This window comes from Schistocerca piceifrons, chromosome 4 (assembly GCF_021461385.2).
Source record: "Schistocerca piceifrons isolate TAMUIC-IGC-003096 chromosome 4, iqSchPice1.1, whole genome shotgun sequence".
Lineage (NCBI taxonomy): Eukaryota > Metazoa > Arthropoda > Insecta > Orthoptera > Acrididae > Schistocerca > Schistocerca piceifrons.
The window spans coordinates 512,539,391-512,562,268 of NC_060141.1; the positions used below are offsets into that span (position 1 = coordinate 512,539,391).

The 22,878-nt window shown below is 40.0% G+C and overlaps 1 protein-coding gene and 1 non-coding gene across 2 annotated transcripts in view; both read right to left on the minus strand.

Moving 5' to 3' along the window:
- Positions 1–22,878, minus strand: part of LOC124794797 (gamma-tubulin complex component 4) — a 164,905-nt gene that overhangs the window by 113,802 nt on the left and 28,225 nt on the right. Inside the window, exons 2-3 of the mRNA XM_047258454.1 lie at positions 18,453–18,579; positions 11,225–11,427 (exon numbers count right to left, since the gene is read on the minus strand). Coding sequence (XP_047114410.1) covers positions 11,225–11,427; positions 18,453–18,579 — 330 coding nt within the window. The remainder of the gene's footprint in view (positions 1–11,224; positions 11,428–18,452; positions 18,580–22,878) is intronic.
- Positions 11,843–11,917, minus strand: Trnat-ugu. The gene has a single exon. It is a non-coding gene; the product is annotated as a tRNA-Thr (tRNA).

Here is a 22,878-nt window from a genome sequence, read left to right on the forward strand (position 1 = left end):
AAACTTGAAGTAATTTTACATACTGTATTTTATCATGTGTTACGCGTATGACTTTTTTATGTGCTATTTCTATGTGCTTTTTACCAGCATTGTTATTGTGATATTAATAATCACATTTGGAGCAAAATTACAAATTGTACCACTAAAATAATAATGGGTTGCAGTAGTATGTGTTATAGTGAAGACATGGTTTCATTATTATTAAAAAATGCTTATTGGCATTTTCAACTATGAAATGAAAACATAGATTGCTACTAACCGTAAAGATGACATGTTGTGTTGCAGGCAGACACAACAAAACAACACTTACACATTAGCTTTTGGCCAAAGCCTTCTTGAGGAAACGAAATACCCATGTATTCATTCACATACACAAGCACAACTCACACACACTACTACCATCTGTGGCAGCTTGGACCAGAATGCCAAATTTTATTGGAGTTTTCTTATTCAAGTAAGCCATTGTTCTTTACAGACTGTCCCCATTTATGGTCAATTGAAAAAAGATTGTTAAAATCATACTGACATATTGATTTTTTTAGGAATTACATGTTAATGAAAATGCATGATCACCTAAGACTGTCAACCATTAGAATTAGCACAATTTATGCAGGTTTGCTGTATTACCAGAATTAACCACTCAATGCTCACGCTCTTCTGTATTCATAAGAATAATAAACATTACATTTTTTTAAATGACAATAAACAGAATCATGTTGTATCTTTTTATTTCAATCTCTACTAAATGAAGTTTGACAACTTATGCAAAATCTAGGAATTACTTTCATAGTTACAGCAATTATTGCCGTCTCAATGAAACTGGTAATTACAGTTTTAAGCAAACATAAAACATTAGTATTACAATTATATCTTCATGATTGGATGTTTTAATGGCAAATTTATAAATACATGAGCATTGTACCCCAATTAATTTTATTTTCTAATTGCAAAATTCAATTTTCTTCTCTACTTTCCACATTATTTTTATTTACATTATATGAAGATTATTGATAAATATAATGTCATCAAAACTCTTAAGCTGTTCTAGGGCAATTGTTTTGTTACGGGAATTCATTTAAAGAAGTCTCAACAGTTTATAAATAAAAAAATTATGGAGAGTTACACAAATCTAAATTCTTGTTACTTTTTCTGTTCATTCTTCTTCATTCTTGATCTATAGTTAATTTATAATAATGTCACATAGAACAAGGTGTAATTAGATGGATGACAAACACTAACTTCACTTAACGAAGGTTTATTCAGCACTTGCACGTACAACAGCGGGGAGCGAACTGCCTCTGGCCAGAACACATATAGTATGTATACAGCTACAGAACATTCCAGTACAATAATGTACATCTGTGGATACGTCTAGAATGTACTCGAACCGAATATAGAAATTCAAATCATACAGTCCAGGTGAGTTCTGAACTTACGACCCTTCATGCAACAGTTTAGTATTATAACCATCACACCGTGGTGCTACTTAGCTTCTTCATCGACATTGCTCCCTCCTTAAGTGAACAGCATCTCTGTGTTACATCCTCCTAGTCCGGGAACGAGTCATCAGTCCTGCATACTCCGACTCCCAATGACCGATTCTCATCCTGGCGGTGATCTCAGAACTTATTTTGCCATTACACTCTTCATCACCTTTCCACTTGTTGCCTGTCATTGGAGCTTCGAATTTATCCCGGGTTGCAGGATCCTTTAAGGGCTTCATTCGAAGGACATGGACCATATCTCTGATCTTTCGTAATCTTGTGTCATGGTCAAAATCTTCAACTTCATGAGTAAAAATCAGACAACTGTCTTACAACCTTATATGGTCTAAAGTAGCACCTGAGGAGCTTCTCAGAGAGACCAACTTTCCAAACAGGAGTGAAGATCCAGACGAGGTCACCAGACTGGTAGACAACAGGGTGGTAGCTCGCGTCATACCTTCAGTGATCGTTTTCTTGAGCCTGCAGTGAACGGAGTTGAGCTAACTGCCGAGCTTCCCCAGCTCTGGTTAACACCTGGCCGATGTAGTCATTGTCCATGTCATCAGGATGTAATGGAAACAAAATGTCCATCGTTGTAGTCACCTCATGGCCATGCTCCAGGAAAAATGGTGTAAATCCTGTGGTGCCTTGTTTGGCGGTGTTGTAAGCAAACGTCACAAAAGGTAGCACCTCACCCCAGTTGCTCTGTTCAACATTGACGAACATTGATAACATGTCGGCCAAGGTCTCATTAAGGCGCTCAGTAAGCCCGTTACTTTGTGGATGGTAGGCAGTCAACATGTGATGAGTAATGTTGCACCAATGGTTTATCACTGTCACAAGATTCGATTGAAAAACTTTCCCTCGGTCCCTAATTAACGACCCTGGGGCACCGTGTTTTAATACAATGTCGTCCACGATGAATTTGGCTACCTCAGATGTTTCAGCTGTTTTCACAGATTTTGTAATGGCACAGCGTGTCAGATAATCAGTGCAAACAATAATCCATCTATTGCCACTAGCAGACGTTGGAAACCATCTGAGGTGATCAATCCCAACACGCTAGAAAGGCGTTTCAGCTGGTGGAATTGGTATCAGTGGGCCAGGTGGTTTCTGAGGAACTGTCTTCCTCCTCTGGCACTCTCAACAGTGCGACACATAGTGATGGACACTCCTAAATAAACCTGGCCAGAAAAATCTCTTCGGGATTCTATCATACGTCTTAGTAAATCCTAAATGTCTGGCCTCAGGTGTGTCATGGAATTTCTGTAGAACATTTAAGCGCATGTGTTTAGGAATCACTGGTAGCCACCTTTTTCCAAACGGATCAAAGTTTTTCTTGCAAAGTAATCCATTAACTAATCCTTTCGCATCCTCTGACTGATTTAAGGCAAGCATAATTTGAGATATCTTGGCATCGTCCTTCTGCTCAGCAGAGAGGTCCTGGAGAGCAGCGAGACAGTAACTATCTTCACCAGAGTCTTGATGGTCTTGCAAGGGTTTCCTGAGAGACAAGTCAGCATCTTGGTGTTTTCTTGTACTTTTGTACACTATGGTAATGTCACACTCTTGAAGATGTAGTGCCCACCAGGCGAGTCGTCCTGTTGGATCCTTAAGACCTGTCAACCACCAAAGTGAATGATGGTCTGTAACAACTGTGAATGGCCTTCCACAGAGATACTGTCTAAACTTGCACATGGCCCAGATCACAACAAGAAATTCTCTTTCTGTAGTTGAGTAGTTTCTCTCAGCTTTTGTAAGTGTCCTAGAAGCATAGGCTATAACCTTCTCTTTTCCATCCGAAATTTGCACCAGAACAGCAACGATCCCAGAACCGCTGGCATCTGTACGTAGTTCTGTAGGTGCTCTCTCATCATACGGACGAAGTACAGGGTCAGTTATCAGAGTTTTTCACAGCACATCAAAAGAATCTTGTTGAGCACCACCCTACATAAATTTAGCATCAGCTTTTAACAACTCTTGGAGTGGCCCGGCTTTGATATAAAAATCTTTGATAAAACGACGGTAATAAGAACATAATCCGACGAAGCTTCTCACATCTCTAATACTTTTAGGAATAGGAAATTCCATTATAGATATCATCTTTTCTGGGTCTGGCTGCACACCTTCGTTTTACACAAGGTGTCATAGCATTTTGATTTATTTTGCTCCAAAGAGACATTTTCTTGGATTAAGTTTCATTCCACCTTGTTGGAGACATGGAAGAACCACCCTGAGTCGTCTTATATGTTCATCAAATGTCTCTGAGAACACTATAATGTCATCTAAATAACAAAGACACATTGTCCACTTCAGGTGACGTAGAAGATTATCCATCATCCATTCAAAAGTTGCTGGTGCATTACACAAACCAAACGGCATTACCTTACACTCATACAGGCCATCAGGGGTGACGAATGCAGTTTTCTCATGATCAGCCTCATCTACCTCGATTTGCCAGTATCCCGAGTACATGTCCATGGTTGAGAAAAACTTAGCCCCCTTTACACAATCTAGTGTATCGTCAATTTGTGGAAGAGGGTAACGTCCTTTTTAGTTATATTATTAAGCTTCCTGTGATCAACACAAAAGTGCCAACCACCAACCTTCTTCCTGACAAGGACCACTGGTGATGAACATGGGCTCTGCGAAGGCTGAATGATGTCATTCTTCATCATTTTCTCCACCTCGTCGCAAATTATTCGACGTTCCATTGCTGACACAAGGCATGCTCTCTTCTGGCTTATGGGTTGATGGTCTCCAGTGCTAATCTGGTGCTTCACCGTTGATTTGTCTAATTTGCTCTTCACCTGTGGATTGAAGCAATCAGAGAACTCTTGAAGAATGGCAAGTAGCTTCTTGTGTTGTTCCTTAGAGATCTGGTGATAGTCGAGCTAGAAGTTCTTGTCTTGTAGTGGTAGTGCTAATTTCGCCCACAGACTTGGCATGGGAGGTTTCTATGATGCTCAGCTGTTCTTCAATTAATGGCTCAGCATTTGCTACGCACATGCGTCTTGGAAGGATCTGGAGTTCTCGGTGACAGTTAACTATACACAATTCACCAAATCCATTCTTAAATGAGACGACAAAGGCTGGGATGACCAAGTTATTCTTCATTGATATGCGTCTCTTACATTCCACTACAAGATCCATGGGTTGATGCATGGCATGACACATGACAGTTACCTTTCTAGCACTGACTGCAGGAATGATCACTTCATCCAGTACACATAGTTTCCACACACTCGGATGCGCATCTTCCTGTCCACAGTATCTCATCTCATCTAGCATAATCTTCGAGCAATCACAATCTATAATTGGCTGAGAAGCTTTCAAAAAGTCCCATCTGAGAATGACGTCATGACTACACTCTTGTAAGACGATGAATTCTAAGGGCTGTGTATGGCCAATTATGCCCACACGAATGATACATCTTGCTGTAGGGTTTACATATTTCCCATTAGCCACCTTCAGCAGAGATGTTTTGTTGTCAACAAATATGGTTTTCTGAAACTGGTGATGGTACTTCTCTGAAATGACTGAATATGATGCTCCAAAGTTTACAAGAGCTTGGGCTGGTTAGCCATCTATGAGGATATCGACATAGTTTCCTATCATTTTTGTAGTGATTGACAGTGGAAGATTTTTCTCTTCAGCGGCCTTACCTTCAAGGAAGGTCACACCCTCTAGTTTTCTAGGTTTTGGTGACCAGATGATCAGCTGGAGCTTCTAAATGGTGATGGAGGCCTTGATGGGCATGTTGTGGAGCGTCCTCTCCAGCGACTAGCTTCCGGCGATGGTGACCTACATTGTCCTGCATCCACATCTTCTTGTTCATCTTCGTTGTTCCGGAGTTGGCATCGGCTAAGATCAGTCTGCTGTCTTCTGGAGCAGGTGTCCTCAAATATCTGCCGCCTTTCTCGACAATAGTGCACCACATGTCCCGGTCGCCCACAGTGGAAACATACTGGTTGGTTATCCTCGGTCCTCCAGATGTCAGTCTTCCTTGGTACCCAAACAGGTTCCTCATGCGGCATTGTAGGAATGTAACTCCACCTGGGTCTCTACTTTTTCACCGTTTAAAAGGGAATTGGAGGAAGAGAGATTGGGTTCAATGTCTCTTCCACTTCCTCCTTTATGACCTCTTGAAGTGTGTCTGTTTTTTTGCTTGCCGTGCAATCTAAGTGACTTCCGAACTTCCTTTCTCACTATCTGATGAACACTCATGAAATCAGTTGCTTCCTCCATCACAGACATCAATATGACGTTTGGCAGCCACTCAAACTTCTTGCATGTAATTCTTTTTTGATGCATTGTCACAATGTACTGGCACCATTTTATGAAGTCGTCTGCTGTCGAAACCTCCTTCAGGAGTAGGGCTTGATACATGTCCTCAGCAACACCCTTCATGAGATGTGCAACCTTGTCTTCCTCCGTCATTCTAGGATCCTTTATTTTACACAGCTCCAAGACGTCTTGAATGTAGGATGGACACTGTGCCCTGCACTTTATCTTCAGCCTTGCACTTGTCATTTTGTGTTGCCAAAATACTTGCGCAGTTTCAGCTGGAATACTTCCCAGCTTGTGAACTTCTCCACGTTGTTCTCATACCATTGCTTGCAGTGCCCTCCAAGTAGAACAATACATTAGCCAAACACACCGTGTCATCCCATTTTTTAAATTTGGCTATAGGCTCATATACCTTCAGCCACTTGTTAGGATCTTGGCCATCGTCACCAGAGAACCCGGAAGGATGTCTCATGTGGTGGCACACAGTTGCTTATAAAAGATTACACTTTATCAGCTTACTCATGCAGAAATATTACAGGAAAAGCATGAGTTGTAACACATATTAAGACTGAACACAAGTTCGAAAACAATGAGACTGGTACATTTTGTAATGATCAGCACATAGAAGTGTGTTCTTGTGAATCAGTGCTGAAAAATAGTTCACTGTTAATTATAACTATGTATAGATCCCCACTGAGAAATTTTGAGATGTATATGAGGAATCTAGATCCCTTACTATGCTATCTTTCAGACAGCAGCAAGCAATTAATAGTCAGTGGTGACTTCCGTCTACATTTTCTTAAGGATTCTGAAAGGAAAAATTATCTGAAAACCTCATTTGGATGCTACAATTTGATCTCAGTATTTAACTATGTAACATAGGTGGATAAAGACAGTAGGGCCTAACTGATAATGTTTTCTTTGGTGAAGCTAAAAGCAAGAAAATAGCTGTTTACCTAGCAACAAATGCTCTCTCTGCTCATGATGCACAGTTAGTTAGGATAAATAACATAGTGCCTTACAGTACAGATACTCTTCAGTGGAAATCAATTAGAATAAGTAATGACCCCCACCCCTTAGAGATACCAAAAGTGTTGTAACAAGATCAACTAATATCAATGCCTTAAAGCATCCATATAAAATTATGCTGACTGTTTAGTTGGTAAATTGGCTGGAAAGTTATTTACTGTGCTGCGAGAAGTTGGAAGTGGTCTGGTCCCTACGATTCTTCCTCATATGTGTGACATTGCAAGGGCAGTCTTATCAAGCAAGAGTGGACAAATGAGCATAAGAGAACTCCAAACATGGTACGAGCACTGCTTTTGGCCAATAACTGGTCAAAATAACATGTTTTTGCTTCATTCCTGGTCTGTGAATAAAAATCACACTTCTTTAGAGCAAACTATCCTGGCTGAAAAGTGTGTGACACTGCAATCCATACCACCTGCAATGACAAATTCAGCTTCTGGAAGCTTGTTTCTTCTGTGCCTATAGAACACGTTATCGTGCTGTCTGCAGCTATGCCTTAAAGGATAGCCACTTTCACGGTAAGTTCCACTACAGATTGCTTCACATGCGACTGTATGCCATCACATTCCATCAATTCTCACCACCCCATAGGATCAATATGATTCCACATGCGCATTCTTAAACAGTGGATACCTAGCTGAATGTCCTGCATGGTTTGTAACTCCCAAGGAGTTTGCCTTCAATCTTGATAAAGCAAACCTTTCTGGTCACTGTGGCACACCATTTTTCATTCTGTGTTCGTGGTGCAAGTTAATGGTTTGTTTTGAACATTTCTTGTACTTTGACAGTGTCCATTTTGTAAAGTGTAATACATGCATCCCTTATTTTCTATTGCCCTCCTGATGAACGTGGTGAGTCATTAGTAGCTAATATTTTCCCTGTCAAAATTGGTAACACTAGACTTTTAAATGAGATTGAACTTGCAACCTCACTCTCAAGGGGGGTCCCTTGTCAGCAGTTTACAAAGCTGGAGTAGTCACCAGCCACCCAACAAAGGTGTTGCAATTTTAAATCAATGTGTCACACACTGAAGCGAGAAAGACGCTGGTATAGGCATGCATATTCAAGTACAGAGAGATGTAAAATGGCAGAATACGGCACTGCAATCGGCAACACCTACATAAGACAATAAGTGTCTGGTGCAGTTGTTAGATCAGTTACTGCTGCTACAATTGCAGGTTATCAAGATTTAAGTGAGTCTGAACATGGTGTTATAGTTGGCACACAAGTAATGGGGCACACCATCTCCAAGGCAGTGATAAAGTGGGTATTTTTCCATATGACCACTTCACGAGCATACTGTGAATATCAGGAATAGGTAAAACATCAAATCTCCAACATCGCTGCAGCCGGAAAAAGAACCTGCAAGACTGGAACTAATGACGAATGAAGAGAGTAATTCAACGTAACAGACGTGCAACACCTCCACAAACTGCTGGTGATTTCAATCCTGGGCCATCAACAAGTGCCAGCATGCGAACCATTCAACAAAACATCATCAGTATAGGTTTTCGGAACCAAAGCCGACTCTTGTACCCTTGACGACAGCACGACACAAAGCTTCACGCCTTGCCTGAGGCAGTCAACACTGGCATTGGACTGTAGATGACTGGAAACATATTGTTTGGTCAGACAAGTCTCGTTTCAAATTGTATCCAGCAGATTGACGTGTATAAGGTATGGAGACAATCTCATGAATCCATGGGCCCTGCATGTCAGCAAAGGACTGTTCAAGCTGGTGGAGGCTCTGTAATGGTGTGGGACATGTGCAGTTGGATTGATGTAGGACCCCTGATTCATCTAGATACAACTCTGACAGATGATACATACGTAAGCATTCTGCCTGAGCACCTCCATCCATTCATGTCCATTGTGCATTCCGACAGACTTGGGAAATTCCAGCAGGACAATGCGACACCCCACATTTTCAGAATTGCAACAGAGTGGCTCCAGGAACACACTTCCGTGTTTGAACACTTCCGCTTTCCACCAAACTCCCCAGATATGACCATTGTTGAGCATATCTGAGATGTCTTGCAAAGTGCTGTTCAGAAGGTATCTGCACTCCCTCATGCTCTTATGGATTTATGAACAGCCTTGCGTGATTCATGGGGTCAGTTCCATCCAACACTACTTCAGATATTAGTCGAGTGCATGCCAGGTCATGTTGTGGCACTTCTGCATACTCCCAGGGGCCCTACATGATATGAGGCAGGTGTACCAGTTTCTTTGGCTCTTCAGTGTGTATTGCGATTTTATTTATAACTTTATAGCCTCTACCACGTGACGTTCGTGAATGTTTTTATTCCTTTGGTTTTGTTCTAGAACATCTTGCAGAACACCTACGTTAGTGTTAATGCATTGTGAATTGTGGTTTATTTCTCTCATAAAGTACATAATCTAAATCATTCAATTCAGATACAGGAGACACGTTAAATTGTGGTAAAGTTTCACCATGAACAAAGAACAACCTATGTTAACAAACAGCACAATAATAATAATAATAATAATAATAATAATAATAATAATAATAATAATAATAATACTATTTTGTAATACATACATCCAGTAACATCTAACATATAATTAGCCTTTGCTCAAATTATCATTTCATCCTCTATGAATTCTTCTACTGAATACTAGCATTTCTCCCACAGAATCTGCTGTAGCCTCATTTTTTAAATTTCTGTCTTCGTATTAAATATTTTTTTGTCCATTAACTCGTTGTATATTGTCATCCCCATACACTGTGGAGACAATTCATATAATTTCAACTGCTGTGTGAGTAGCATAAAATTATTTTTAGTTCTTGTGTTATATGTATGGTTAACATGATTCTCCTCAAATAAATTTTGTCAGCTGTGCAGGAAGATTATAATTTCATAAATGTATATGGAGACATGGATGGAACAGTTAGGATTTGTAGTTTTTGAAATAATGAGTGACAAGACACTGTTTGGTGTGCAGTACATATGCATCGGACAGTTTTCTTTTGCAGTTTGAGTATTCAAGATACACTACTTGAACTTCAACAGAAAATTATCCCTTATCTAATGACAGATTAAAAATTAACTATGGTAAGCAATTTTTCATGTGTTCAAGTCAGTGGAATTTGCTCATATTTGCATTGCAAATGCAAAACTGCTTAGTTTATTTGATAGGAAGTCAGAATGTGTATTCCAGTTTAAGTTATTGTCCACATTTAGCCCCACGAATTTGTTCATGTCACCTTCCTTTATAGGTTGATTGTTATATTGTATTTTAAGTTCCGCACATTTTGAATGTTTGGTTTTGAAATGTACCCTATGGGTTCCTGCAGTGTTCAGTTTCAGCCCACTTAACTGGAACCTTCTTTTCAAAGGTATCCAGTGTGCTTACAATGAGCTCGGAATTTTTCTGCATCATCATCTTCAATTAAAACAGGAGCATTGTCTGCAAACATAACTGATGGGAATTTATATTTGTGGATAAGTCATTTACGTAGAATGGAACAAGATTGGCCTCAAAATGAAGCCTTAAGGCACACTTTGTGATACTGTACTCAATTTAGAATAATAATTGACTGCATATGAGGTGATAGTTACTCTTTGTTTTCTGTTGTGCATGCATGATGTTAGCTAATTTAGAACACTGTCCTTAATATGTAGTTGTCTAATTTGTAGATAAGCAAGTCATGGTTCATGGAGTTAAAATCTTTCGTGAGATCAGAGAAGATACCTGCAACTTTACTCCTCTGATCCAATGATTTGTCTATCTTTTCAATAAAGTTATTCACTGCATCCAGAATGTTTTTTTTTTTTTTTTTTTTTTTTTTTTTTTTTTTTTGTGGTTGAAATCCAAATTGGTTACTTACAATAACATCATTTGTTTCCAAAAAAAATTTCAATCTGGTTTGCAGCTACTTTCTCTAACACATGATCCTCAATGGGACAAAGTTCACAGTGCTGCATTTTAGTTTTTTTTCCAAAATGGTGAGTTTTTAGATGGGTGGTAACTTCCAAAACCCATTATACATTTGAGACCCAGTTCAATACCCTACTAGAATCCCGCCATTCATGTCATATTATACCAGTTGTAGACACTAAGCATATATTTGTGTATTTTAGGGGTGGTATGAAAATGCTTGTTACCAAATTAACAATTTCTTCCAACAGTATCTAAAACTTAAAACTATTCTCCATAACAACTGATTCTGAAATACATTTCTTGTATTCTGTTATTCAAAATTAACTAACTCCCAACCCAACTCCCAACCCAACACCCCAACTACAATGCAAAGGAAAGAAAGAAAATGCTACTACCAGATTTCTTTACAAGCACTAGAAACTACAACAGTCACCCTGATTTCTGCTTATAACATGCTAACAATAAGAAAAGGAATACATCGACGTAATAAAACAATACAGAGGCATAACAATTACCTGAGAGATCATGTCTTTCAGAACTCTGAAAAGCCCTGAGTACTTCTCTGCCCTACTAACCACAAATGTTAAAGGCAAGTAAGGATCTTTGAGAGCTGATATTTCAAGTTCACTTAGCTCCTTCTCATACGGTTCCAGCACTTCATCCAAAGCATTGCAAAAGGCACGAAGATACATTCCACCAGATGAAGATTCCTTCTTCACTGAAAAAGAAGAACTCTTATGTTAAAACTGAATATAATTCCTTAACAAAAGGGATATAACAGTCATTGTGTAATGCCAGACTTCAACCTTACAGTTGTAAGAAGTAACAGAAGTATCAAAAACATCATCTTCACAGATGATACCTGTAGCAATAAATTTATAGGTATCACCTCTATCAAACCATCAAGAGCAGTACAATTTGTAAACCAATACGAATGGTTGTACATCATATGCTGCCACTTCCTTACATATGGCACCTTATTCTAGGTGCTACTTTGTATATATCTGCTAGAATACTAATAATAGCTAAGAGGCAACAAAAAGGGTAAAATATGTAATCTATTATAGAAAAATGAATCACTCTGAGTGGACTGAAACAAAACATAATTTCATTGGGGACATGTTGAAAATGTGTGCCCCGACCGGGACTCGAACCCGGGATCTCCTGCTTACATGGCAGACGCTCTATCCATCTGAGCCACCGCGGGCACAGATGATAGTGTGTCTGCAGGGACTTATCCCTTGCACGCTCCCCGTGAGATCCACATTCCCAACATGTCCACAACACTACATTCGTAGTGCGCCTAATAGATGTTTGCCCATCATACTCATTACTCGTGGCAGATTAATCTACCGAGTCCCGTACAAGTTCGGGCATAGCGTGTGCGTTCGCACAAGAAGGTCAAAGGCCGGGAACCCATATTTTTTTAACTATATATGACGGTAGTATCTGTTCCCGAAAGAACAGTTACCGTTGATGACATGTCCCCAATGAAGTGTATCAACGCCTGCTTGCAGCTAGGGTGTCTATTCAATTATCATTTCATTTCTAGCAAAGCTGCATGGTCATCCATGGTAACTGTTCTTTCGGGAACAGATACTACCGTCATATATAGTTAAAAAAACATAATTTGTTTAAGTGTCAGATGCAAACACAGTGCTAAGTAAATAAATTTATCAGCAGATTTAAACATAGCAAGGTGGAATATATCCACTTCCCCTAATCCCTCTCCAAACACAAATTTTTCTTCTTTTATTATCTAATCTACATACAACAGACAGCGGAAACTTAAAAATTCTTTTAAGAGTTAAAGTTTTTCCTGATTCTTTAAACAACTTACAATCGATTGATTACAACAATGTATTTTTTTATGGAAATATTTTATTTGGAGAAGTATTCAGTACACAAGACACAGTAAGATCTTGTGCGTTGAAATTGTGAGTGCGTTACAGAAATGATATGTCTTATTATAGAACCTTAGTTTTCCTCAATAAAAAGAGGACTTTCATTTTCTTTCAGATTTATGTAGTGCAGGAAATAGTACTATTCAAAACTGATGTTTTGCAAGCACCACAAAAATCAGGTATTACCAAACAATAGTGTGTTTTTGTATCAAGAAATGTAAACGATTCCTAAAAACTATTACTGTTAATGAAGTATTACAGACATACAATTTTGTTTCTGAATTACCTTGCTGGCTTTACTAGAAAACACACAACATTTTTCTTGTCTAAATCTTTGCACACAACTGCACAACCAACCATAAAAGCTATTTATGGAAATACTATCCAGTAGTTAAACAAAACAACTTAATTTTTGAATGTATATAAATATGGCTGTAATTCCTTGTTTCCCATTTTATTATTGAAAACATAGTTGAGCTGAACTTCAAATTTTGGAAATAATTTTTGAATAATTTCCTCTATGCATATAGCACAAATCACTACATGGGCATAATTGACAATGTTGTAGTCAGCATCTGCCGGTAATTTAGTCACAGGTGGCCAGCCAGCCAGCCAGCCAGTCAGTCAGTCAGTCAGTCAGCTGCAATTAGCAAGTGTGAATGTGGAAAATCTGTGAAAGCTGAACACTTGTAAAACAGTGTTCGAGTTGGAGATGACAGCAATATACTCGAATTACTGATTATTTATACATACTTATATACTGATATAATACTGTTAATATAGACTGACGATGTCAGTGCAGTTCCTAATACAGCAGGTTTTCATATTTTCAGCAGGCTTTTAGTGGGTACTAAAATCACCATTTTTCACACACACTATTAAATAAACTTAACAAAACAAAAATTTATTATTTTGGTATAATGGGGCTGTGGTTTTACGTGGCTCTTTACAAAGTAATTGCACTTTGTATGATTACTTACTCCTATTTATTTTTGAATACGTATTTCATTGAGAACATCTCTGTGACAGTACAGATGTCGACAGTATGCTTTGTGTATTGTCTTTGGAAACTAACTTGTTCCACTGACACACACAGTATGTGCTGTTGACAAAAGTAGTGCCTACTTTATTCTTCACACTGAAGATTGCATTCAGAAGTGGTCTGTTCTGTATCAGGTTTGTTTTTACGGCAGTGTTAGTTCTACGTTAACAGTGATTCACAGTAGTACAGATAGTTACTGATGAAGAGCGCAATGTTCTTCTACCTCTTTATTGTGATAGAGAGAGGTGACAAATTTTGCTCAGGATCTACAATTTACCATTATTCAACCTTGCTCACCTTATTATTTCAGCAATCTCACCAATATCTTCTGACTGCACTGCATTTCTCAGAGTGCTGCAGTTACTGCTGGAAGTTCATAGTACAATCCAACAACCAGTTTTTGAAATAATAAATACAACTTGTCTCATAAACACCATGCATATCGTCCTCTCATTTATAATTACCATAAATAACACAGTTGGTTCAGTGTTTAGAACATCACAAATACACTGATACAGACTAAGTCCAAAAATGATCTGTCTTAGTTATCAGATTCCAATTGAATATCTAGATAATAAGATTTGCCTTGTTCCTGTGACGCCATAGGCGTTGTCATGGCTGCTCTTCCTCCCTGTCTCACATCATACCTCCACGGTAGGACCCAATAACACAGAATAAACTGCCTAACCAGCACGTACCACGAACATGTTGAGATGTCTACATCAACTTGGTTTGCAGGTACATTGCATCCATTCATTACATAATGCCTGTGCATAAATTTAACATAGATCCAAATAACAGGTTACACTAATTCATTACCTAAATAAACTTTTTACAGTGGTGATCATTATTTGTCCATATGGTAAATGCTTGTGCAACACATCACTCCACCAAAGTGACTTCTTACAGTACAAGAATTGTACTCTTACATAGTTCACTGACTGAAGTGGGAGAGCAACATGACAAGACTATGCAAGTTGCTCCTGCAGCAATGGCAATCACATCACAGTCCTGTTGCATCTGTCTGAGGTTGTTGCATTGCGCCATGTTTCATGTCGGCAGTGAGCCACCATAGACAAACAAAAGAGGACATAGAGGCAAGTGGGATTGTGGAGGGGGAGGGGGAAAAAACAAAATCAGAGTAGGTCTCAGCAGTGATAAATTTAGGTAAAGAAACTACAACAAATGAAGTCAAGGTGGTTGGAACTTCCACCACAAAAATCAAGATCATTAACATTAAACTTAAAACGTGTCTACAGCCACATCTACATCTACACCTATATATACATCTACATGACTACTATGGAATTCACATTTAAGGTCTTGGCTTGAGGATTCATAGACCCACTTTGAGACTATATCTCCACTATTTCAGTCAGGAAAAACAAACACCAAAATATGGTCCACAAAATATTTTCACATTTGGAAGAGAAAATAGGTGACTGGAATTTTGTGGAAAGATCTTGCCACAAAGAAGCCTTTATTTTAATGATTGCCACCCCCAACTCATGTACCAGATCTGTGACACTCTCCCCTATTTTGGGATGATACAATATCCTTCTCTGAACTTTCCCGATGTCCTCTGTGAATCCTATCTGGTTAGGATCCTATATTGTACAGCAATACACCAGAAAAGGATAGACAAGCATAGTATACGCAGTCTCTTTAGCACAACTGAGTGATCTCCAAACAGGGTGGGGTAGACCATTTCCATTGCAGGGATATCCGGTGGCAGCTTGCTCTGCCATCTGATGATGGAGGTAGACCTTAATGTTCTCTACAGTGGTCGAGTTCTAGCAATGAAACTATTTCTACATTTCAAAATGGTTCAAATGGCTCTGAGCACTATGGGACTTAACATCTGTGGTCATCAGCCCCCTAGAACTACTTAAACCTAAATAACCTAAGGACATCACACACATCCACGCCCGAGGCAGGATTCGAACCTGCGACCGTAGCAGTCACATGGTTGCAGACTGAAGCGCCTAGAACTGCACGGCCACACCGTCCAGCTTTCTACATTTCAACTGACAGATTACAGCTTGATGATGATGCAGTAGATGATGGGGATTACTGATCTACTTTGCCCTCTCCACATCAGCAGCAATGGCCTACATGCTGTGGGGGGAGCTATTACAACAACCTAGTAGAGTCTGTCAACTGGAGTTGGCTTCATACATCCTGACAGCATTCAGACAGTCTCACTGACTGCATTGTCAGCTTGTTTGGTGTGAGCAGATCCTCACAGGTGACATGTATTATCAGCTGACATACACAATGCAAAATCAGACTTTTCAGGACGTTGAGGCCTAGCTTCCCAGTTGATAACCATGAACTTCCTCAAAATATTGTTCCTTGCACTGCTCTTCAGCCTGGTGCTATGGCAGTGTTTCCTGAAGGGCAGTGTATGATGAAGATTAACACCAAGATACACAGGTGTTGGGTAATGTTAAAGTCGGGCACGGTACACCGTTTGTATGATGGTATGACATCCATTCTGTCATTTGACAAGCCAGGACATGATTGAAAAGTATGGCTATTGAGAAGAGAGAGCATGTGCTATTAGTGAAACAGTTTTATATGAACAGCTGCAAATAAAGTGCTGCATTGAGAAAGTATTGTCAACTGAAAGGTCTGAGGAGAGGCCTGACATCATTAAATGGTTTAAAGATCACAATAATGACATGAGAAAGCACAGGTGATCTTGGTGTGGCACATGGAAGAGAAAGGTGTCCTATCCCAGTGGAAGTTATTGTTGTTGCTGTAACTGAGCATGCATCATGTGCTCTGGGTAGTGCTAGAACTCATATGGTGTCATGAGAATTGGCCATTCCATGGTCGACAGTGCAGACAGTTTTGCAGTCTATTTTACACTGGTACCTATATGAGATCCAGACAGTGCAGAAACTGAAATCTAACTATGTGCAGCAAAGTTCTGAATCTACTCTTTGATTCCTGGCACAGATCAAAACTGATGACATGTGGCCAGACAATATTCTATGGATGACTAGGCACAATTCACACTACAGGGTGCTGTGACCACATACAACTGCTGAATTCGGGGTACTGTTAAACTGCATGTCGTACACAAAGAGCCATTGCAATCACCGTATATGACTGTGTGGTGTGGATTCACACACACATTTATTCTTGGTCCATTCTTCTTTGAACAGAATACACTCACAGGGCCTGTCAGATGTACAGTGACAACTGCACTTTACTGACATCTCCTTGTGAATTATGCGATTCTTGGTCTGGAAGAGCAAACCTGTGAGGAAATCACAGTTTTAATCCAAGATGCAGCAACACCTCATGTCACTTGCCCAGTGAAAGATCTGCTTAATGCAACCTTCCACGAATGTGTTGTCATCTCCTGAGGTTTTCCAGACTTTGGATATCTAAATAAACACATTTTCCAGGAATATATTCAGTCTTTACCTGATCCACAGGCCAGTATACAGGAACACATTGTGCAGATTCCACCATAATTGCTACGAGCAACTGTTGATCACATTGTTTTATGGACGCAGCATCTTGTCATTGTCTCCAGTGCTCATATTGATCAAATTATGTATTTGGGTGTTTATAATAAAATCAACATTATGCCTTTTCACTTATTTTACCTTTTCTGCCCATGTCCCATTCCCAATCCATTCACTGTGCCAGATTTGCACCTGGTGGCAAAAACTGAAACTAATTGTTTCCAGCTTAAGTCAGTACTATATTAACACATTGGAATATCTACAAGTTTCACTGCCATACAATAATTACAGCTCACACTGGACGTCAGTGAGCAGCTGCACTTTTATTACAACCTCTCACTACTTTGCCATGCGACAACCAATTAGTGCCAGGCTTCTCTATTCTGTAAGTGAAATGCGCACATCCGAGTCTTGTTGGGGTTTGGCCTCATAATAAGGGCCAAGCATATCCAAAGATGAAGTCAACCTTTCTTCTCCCTCTTCAAACATTTTTGCTTGAGCAGCCAGTGGTGTATCATCAGCACATACGAAATGCCTGGATATGTTGTAATGAGCTCATCATTGGTCTAAATATTAAAAACGATGGGAACGAGTGCAATGCCTCAAGGCAATAATACTTTTGTATGCATCATCTGCTCTTCTTATCCCGGACAAAGATCTGCTACCTTATATTCTTCAGGAGAGTGCCTAAGAGATGTTAGTTGGTAACCACTGATGAGCTCAAATTTTCTTCAGCAACTTTCTGTGATTGATAGTGTCATAAGCAGCTGATACAGTGATAAAGGCAGTTCCACTTGTTTTATGTTGTTCAAAACCATCTTCATTGTCTTGAGTGAGGTTCGGTATCTGACTGCAGCACGATTGCCAAGGTTGAAAACCAGTAGTAACTCAAAATAGCAGACTGCAGATGAGTGGTGTATGAGAAAGAGTTTTTTTTTTTTAACTAAATTTTATTTTTCAAAGAAGTACATTTTCTACAAGTATATTAAAATGCTGATTATACCTCATTATAAACCAAGTTATCTACAAATAATTACCATAATTAACAATGTGAGAATATTGGCACTGGTAATTGGCTGGTAGAGAAATTTATTAAAGTATCCTGCAATGGCTGCTTCTACCTGTTAATACACAACTTACTCATTCCACAATCCTGAGAACTCTTCTTCATGGCAGTATTCACCAAATATGATGAATGAATTAATGATTTTTACACATGTAAAACTAACTGTACACATGGGGAAAAGTCATATGGAATGGATTTGCATTCCTACAACAACTTGGCTGAGCATCTAAGTACAATAAAAAGTCTTACCTGGACTTGGCACACACTTATAAAACCGTAGAAAATCCCTTAATGCCATGTAGTCAATTGCAATAATCATTACTCTGTTCAAAAGGGCTCGTTCTCCAGGATGGATGAAAGACATAAATTCCACAGCCTACAAATAAAAATTTAAAAAAGAAATCAACATTTGGTAATGTCGTCCACAAAACCAGGAAAGCATTTCCTGTTTAATGTTAATCTGGAAATCATATTTATTAGTCAATGTGCTGACACTAACATAACTGCTACTACATTACTAGAAGAAAACATTAAACACATTCAAACTGGAGCCATGCTCACTGCTCTAGTTCGCATAAAATGTTCATTTACACAATAGCCTGCCACCACCTTAATGTAAATGCACCGTTAAAAAAAGTCAATGGTTGAATAAATAAGACTCCATAGATTTTTAAAAATGAAATCCTAGAAGATTGGTGTAATAGAAGCAAAGCCTGCTCACCATAGTAAATGCAGCTTACATGCAATCCCAAAAAAGGACTGGTCTATTTTAAGTGTTAAATTTTTAAAAAATTAATTAATTAAAAGACTTGCCCAGGTTATCTGCCAAAACAAAAAAATTAATTTATTATTCAGTCAGTAGTTCTTTGAGTTTGACAGCATTCACGTTGAGTCCTTCAGGGGTATAAACTAAGTAAAGGTATTAACAAAATAAAAGCAGCTGTTAGAAACTAAACATTTGCACTGTTTGTGAACAACTATTATAATATGGCTGCTAATCATTTATGCTTAGTCAGGCTAAATTTAACATACTATTTGTAGAAAAATTGCCACTTTCACAGAAAAAAGGTGCAGATTCATCACATATTACACAGCAAATTAATGGATTAGTGCAAGACAGTGCAAATGACTGCTGGTAACAAATTGATTTATAGCATAGCGCAAAATCTACATTTGCTCCATCTAAAATGCAGTTTTCATTACACATAGCTACAATTGCAACTGAATCCAGGAATGCCATATTACACAACAGACAAATCTCAACAAGTGGTACTACAAAAATGTGAAATGTGAGGTAGGAGATGGTGGGAATTAAGTATCTTTTACCTCATACTGATATACAAGGCGTCTCACATAAAACCGGTACATCTCACGTACCAATTAAGCATCTCTAATCAAATTGCTTGCAAAGTGGTAACACCGTCTCTGAAGTTAGCTACACTGCAACACACTCCATCAACGATTGTATAGATATGTTTCAAGTGAAGTATCCTGGTAGGAAACTCCCCATGACCAGCCCTAGTCAGGACCTGTACAAGAAATGGAGGGCTGTGGAATCCGTTCAGAATGTGCAAAGGTATAGGCGACCAATATTTAGGATCCCTGGAACTGTAGACAACTCGCATGGACATTAGGAGACGTCCCTGCAAGTCAGTAAAGATGTTATCACAGCAGGATGGTGTACCTCCAACATCATGTCATTGTGTACTAAAACAAATGAAATTAAAAGCCTATCATGAAAAGTGTGCTGCAAAAGTTAAAATTTGAGGATCAGGAAAAAAACAGAGGTCACTATTGTATTTGGCAATTAACACCACTTGCTAACAGTTATTTGGACCCCTTGTCTGGTATTGGCCTGCATGGAAGTTTAAGCCCACCAGAGCAAAAGGACCTCAACAGAGGGCAATATTGCTGCAGTGCTGCATTCATCCAGTGATTGTGCCACCACCTCACTACATGAATACACCAGTCAATAGTGTCCCTCACAGCTGGCATAAATACTGCTGCATCTCAACCTCACAGTCAGTACTTCATCCCATTGCATTCATTACTATCTCCAATGTACTACTGACTACTCATCCAAGAGTTTGCTTTGGTATTGGTTTTCCTATTTAGTCTCACTGTGGACAGTGGCTTGTACTTGACCTGTTGACAGTGTTGTGTCGAAAGTTCATTGCACTTTGTCATAGCATAGGCTGCTAGTAACTTGCGCTTGTTGTGTCAGATTCCAATACTCAATATTATTAGGAAGGTACCACTCTGTTGGTCGACATCAGAGCCAACACCTTGCTGTATCAATAACCTCCTCATCATCCATTTACTACTTGCCGCAGAGTGCATCCTTAGTTGCACCAAACAGGAGCAGCTGTTGCACCAGCAGCAGATACAGATGGAATAGTGGAATAATGGTTCTTGGTGGACAAACTTAGCGTGGAGGAGGCCACTGTGCCCCAGGGACCGGCACCCCCTGCACTCAACACCACATTCCATCCTCTGTTGTTTTCTCCTTTTAATGATGCTACCGAGGACTGGGATAGATATTTGCATTGACTGAAGCAACATTTCACAGCATTTCAAGCTGTCTTGGGTGTTGCTGGACATGTTTTTTCTCATTCGAAAACCTGCGCCTCTGTCTGACACCTTTGGATTTTCCTTTCAGGAGATACATGTTCTACTGACTAATTATCATTCCCAGCAATACCATGTGGTTGCCTCCAGACTAGAATTTCATCAATACCATAAACAGCTGGAACAGTCACACCGCTCATAGGTCACTGACTTGCAAGGACTCAGCTGAAAACTGATTTTACATGTACCAATCAAGGCTGTAAGGCTTCTTTTGCCGACTCCTTGATTTGTGATGTGGTGGTTCAATAAGCGCCTGACCAAGATGGTTGCACGGTGCTGCTGAAACCAGATAACATGTCATTAGATGACATCTTGCGCATCGCTCATTTGTTCGAAATTTCACAGGTGGCTAACAAATTATTCATGGCAAGGCCACAAGTGGCAGCAGTTAACAAGCCACCAGTTGCACCATCCCACCATCATAAACACAGGATGACCGCCATATTGCAGTAACATCGTGATTCGTCTGTCTGATGTCTCTATGAATTCTGAGCCTTCAGTTGTCCATCAATGACGGACACGGGCCACTCCCTTCGTGCCCATCGTGTTTTTCTTCTCACTCCTGAGCAGACTGCCCAGATCACTGTGGGTCCTGTACAAGCTGTGGCAAGGAGGGGCCCCTGCTCAATGTGTCACCGTCACATGACGTGCACACACCCAGTACTGGGACCACACCAGGACACTGTACATAGATGAGGCATCTCAGAACAATGTCGTCCTTAACATGTTGTTTGGGTGGTGTAAGCACAAGCTACTCCCCTGTGGCATGTCCTCAGCCCCTACAATATTCCAGTAATTTCTGGAACAGTTGATACAGCGTATTCCAACTTGCATATGTTACTTGGATGATCTTTTCACATGATCCTCCCGCCAGGAGCATTTGGAAAACCTCTGCATCCTGTTCACGACCCTGTGGGACACAGGCCTGCATTGTCGTTTGGAGAAGAGTAGATTTTTTCACCCAGGAGTGGAGTGCTTGGGGCACTGCCCGCTAAAGAGGGAATCCGACGTACTAATCAAAATGTTGCCACCATCTCTTCCTTACTTCACCCAACGAACTTACCTGAATTACAAGTGTTATTGGGCAAGCTTAACTATTATGCTAAATTCTTACCGCAGACAACCCACACTGCACAACTTCTCAATCAGTTGCATAAAAAGGGCGTCCCTTATAACTGGATCCCCACCCGCAAACAGGCTTTTTTCAAATAGAAAACCATACTGACGTCCGCACCCTGCCTCATACCTTTTGCTCCCAATCACCCATTGACGCCAGCAACCAATGCATCTGCCTATGGTTTCAGAGCTCTCCTGGCAAACAAGAAAGGGGATGGTTCCAAACAGCCTATACGCATCCAAGACCCTGCCCCAGCACAGAGCAACTGTTCCCAGATCGAAAAGGAGGCCTCGGCAATAGTGTTACCATTCAAAGGAATTTCATGTCTACCTTTTTGGGGCACAGTTCCCTCTAATTACAAATCACAAGCCATTGGTGGCATTATTTGGGCTGTGTCCAACCTTCCAGAATAAACAGCCCAACACCTCCAGCACTGGGTATTGTTCCTCAGTGCCTACAATTATACTGTACGGTACAAGCCAACTGCACAGCACTCTAATGCCGATGCATTTGTCACATCTACCAACCGGTCCAGACCCTGATACTGACGAACAGGAGGTCGTCTGCTTCTACATCAATGTCAAACAACATACATCGGATGGTTTTCCCCTTATGGCTAAGTATGTTGCCACTGCTATGCACTGGGAACCCACCCAGTGACACGTCCTTCACTATTTAACCCTGATTGGCCCCATTATCTCCCTCATCAGTTGACAATAGAGCTCCACCCCTGGAAACAGCTTTCTCACCAACTCCCTGTTGTGGATGATGTCATCCTTTTCGATACTGAGACGGACGCACATCGAGTAGTTATTCCAGTGTAGTTACATCATTGGGTAATGAATTTGTTCTATTTGGGTCCTTCGGCCATGTCCTGCTTGAAGATGCGGGCAAGCTGCCATGTGTACTGGCCCGGGATCAATGTCGACA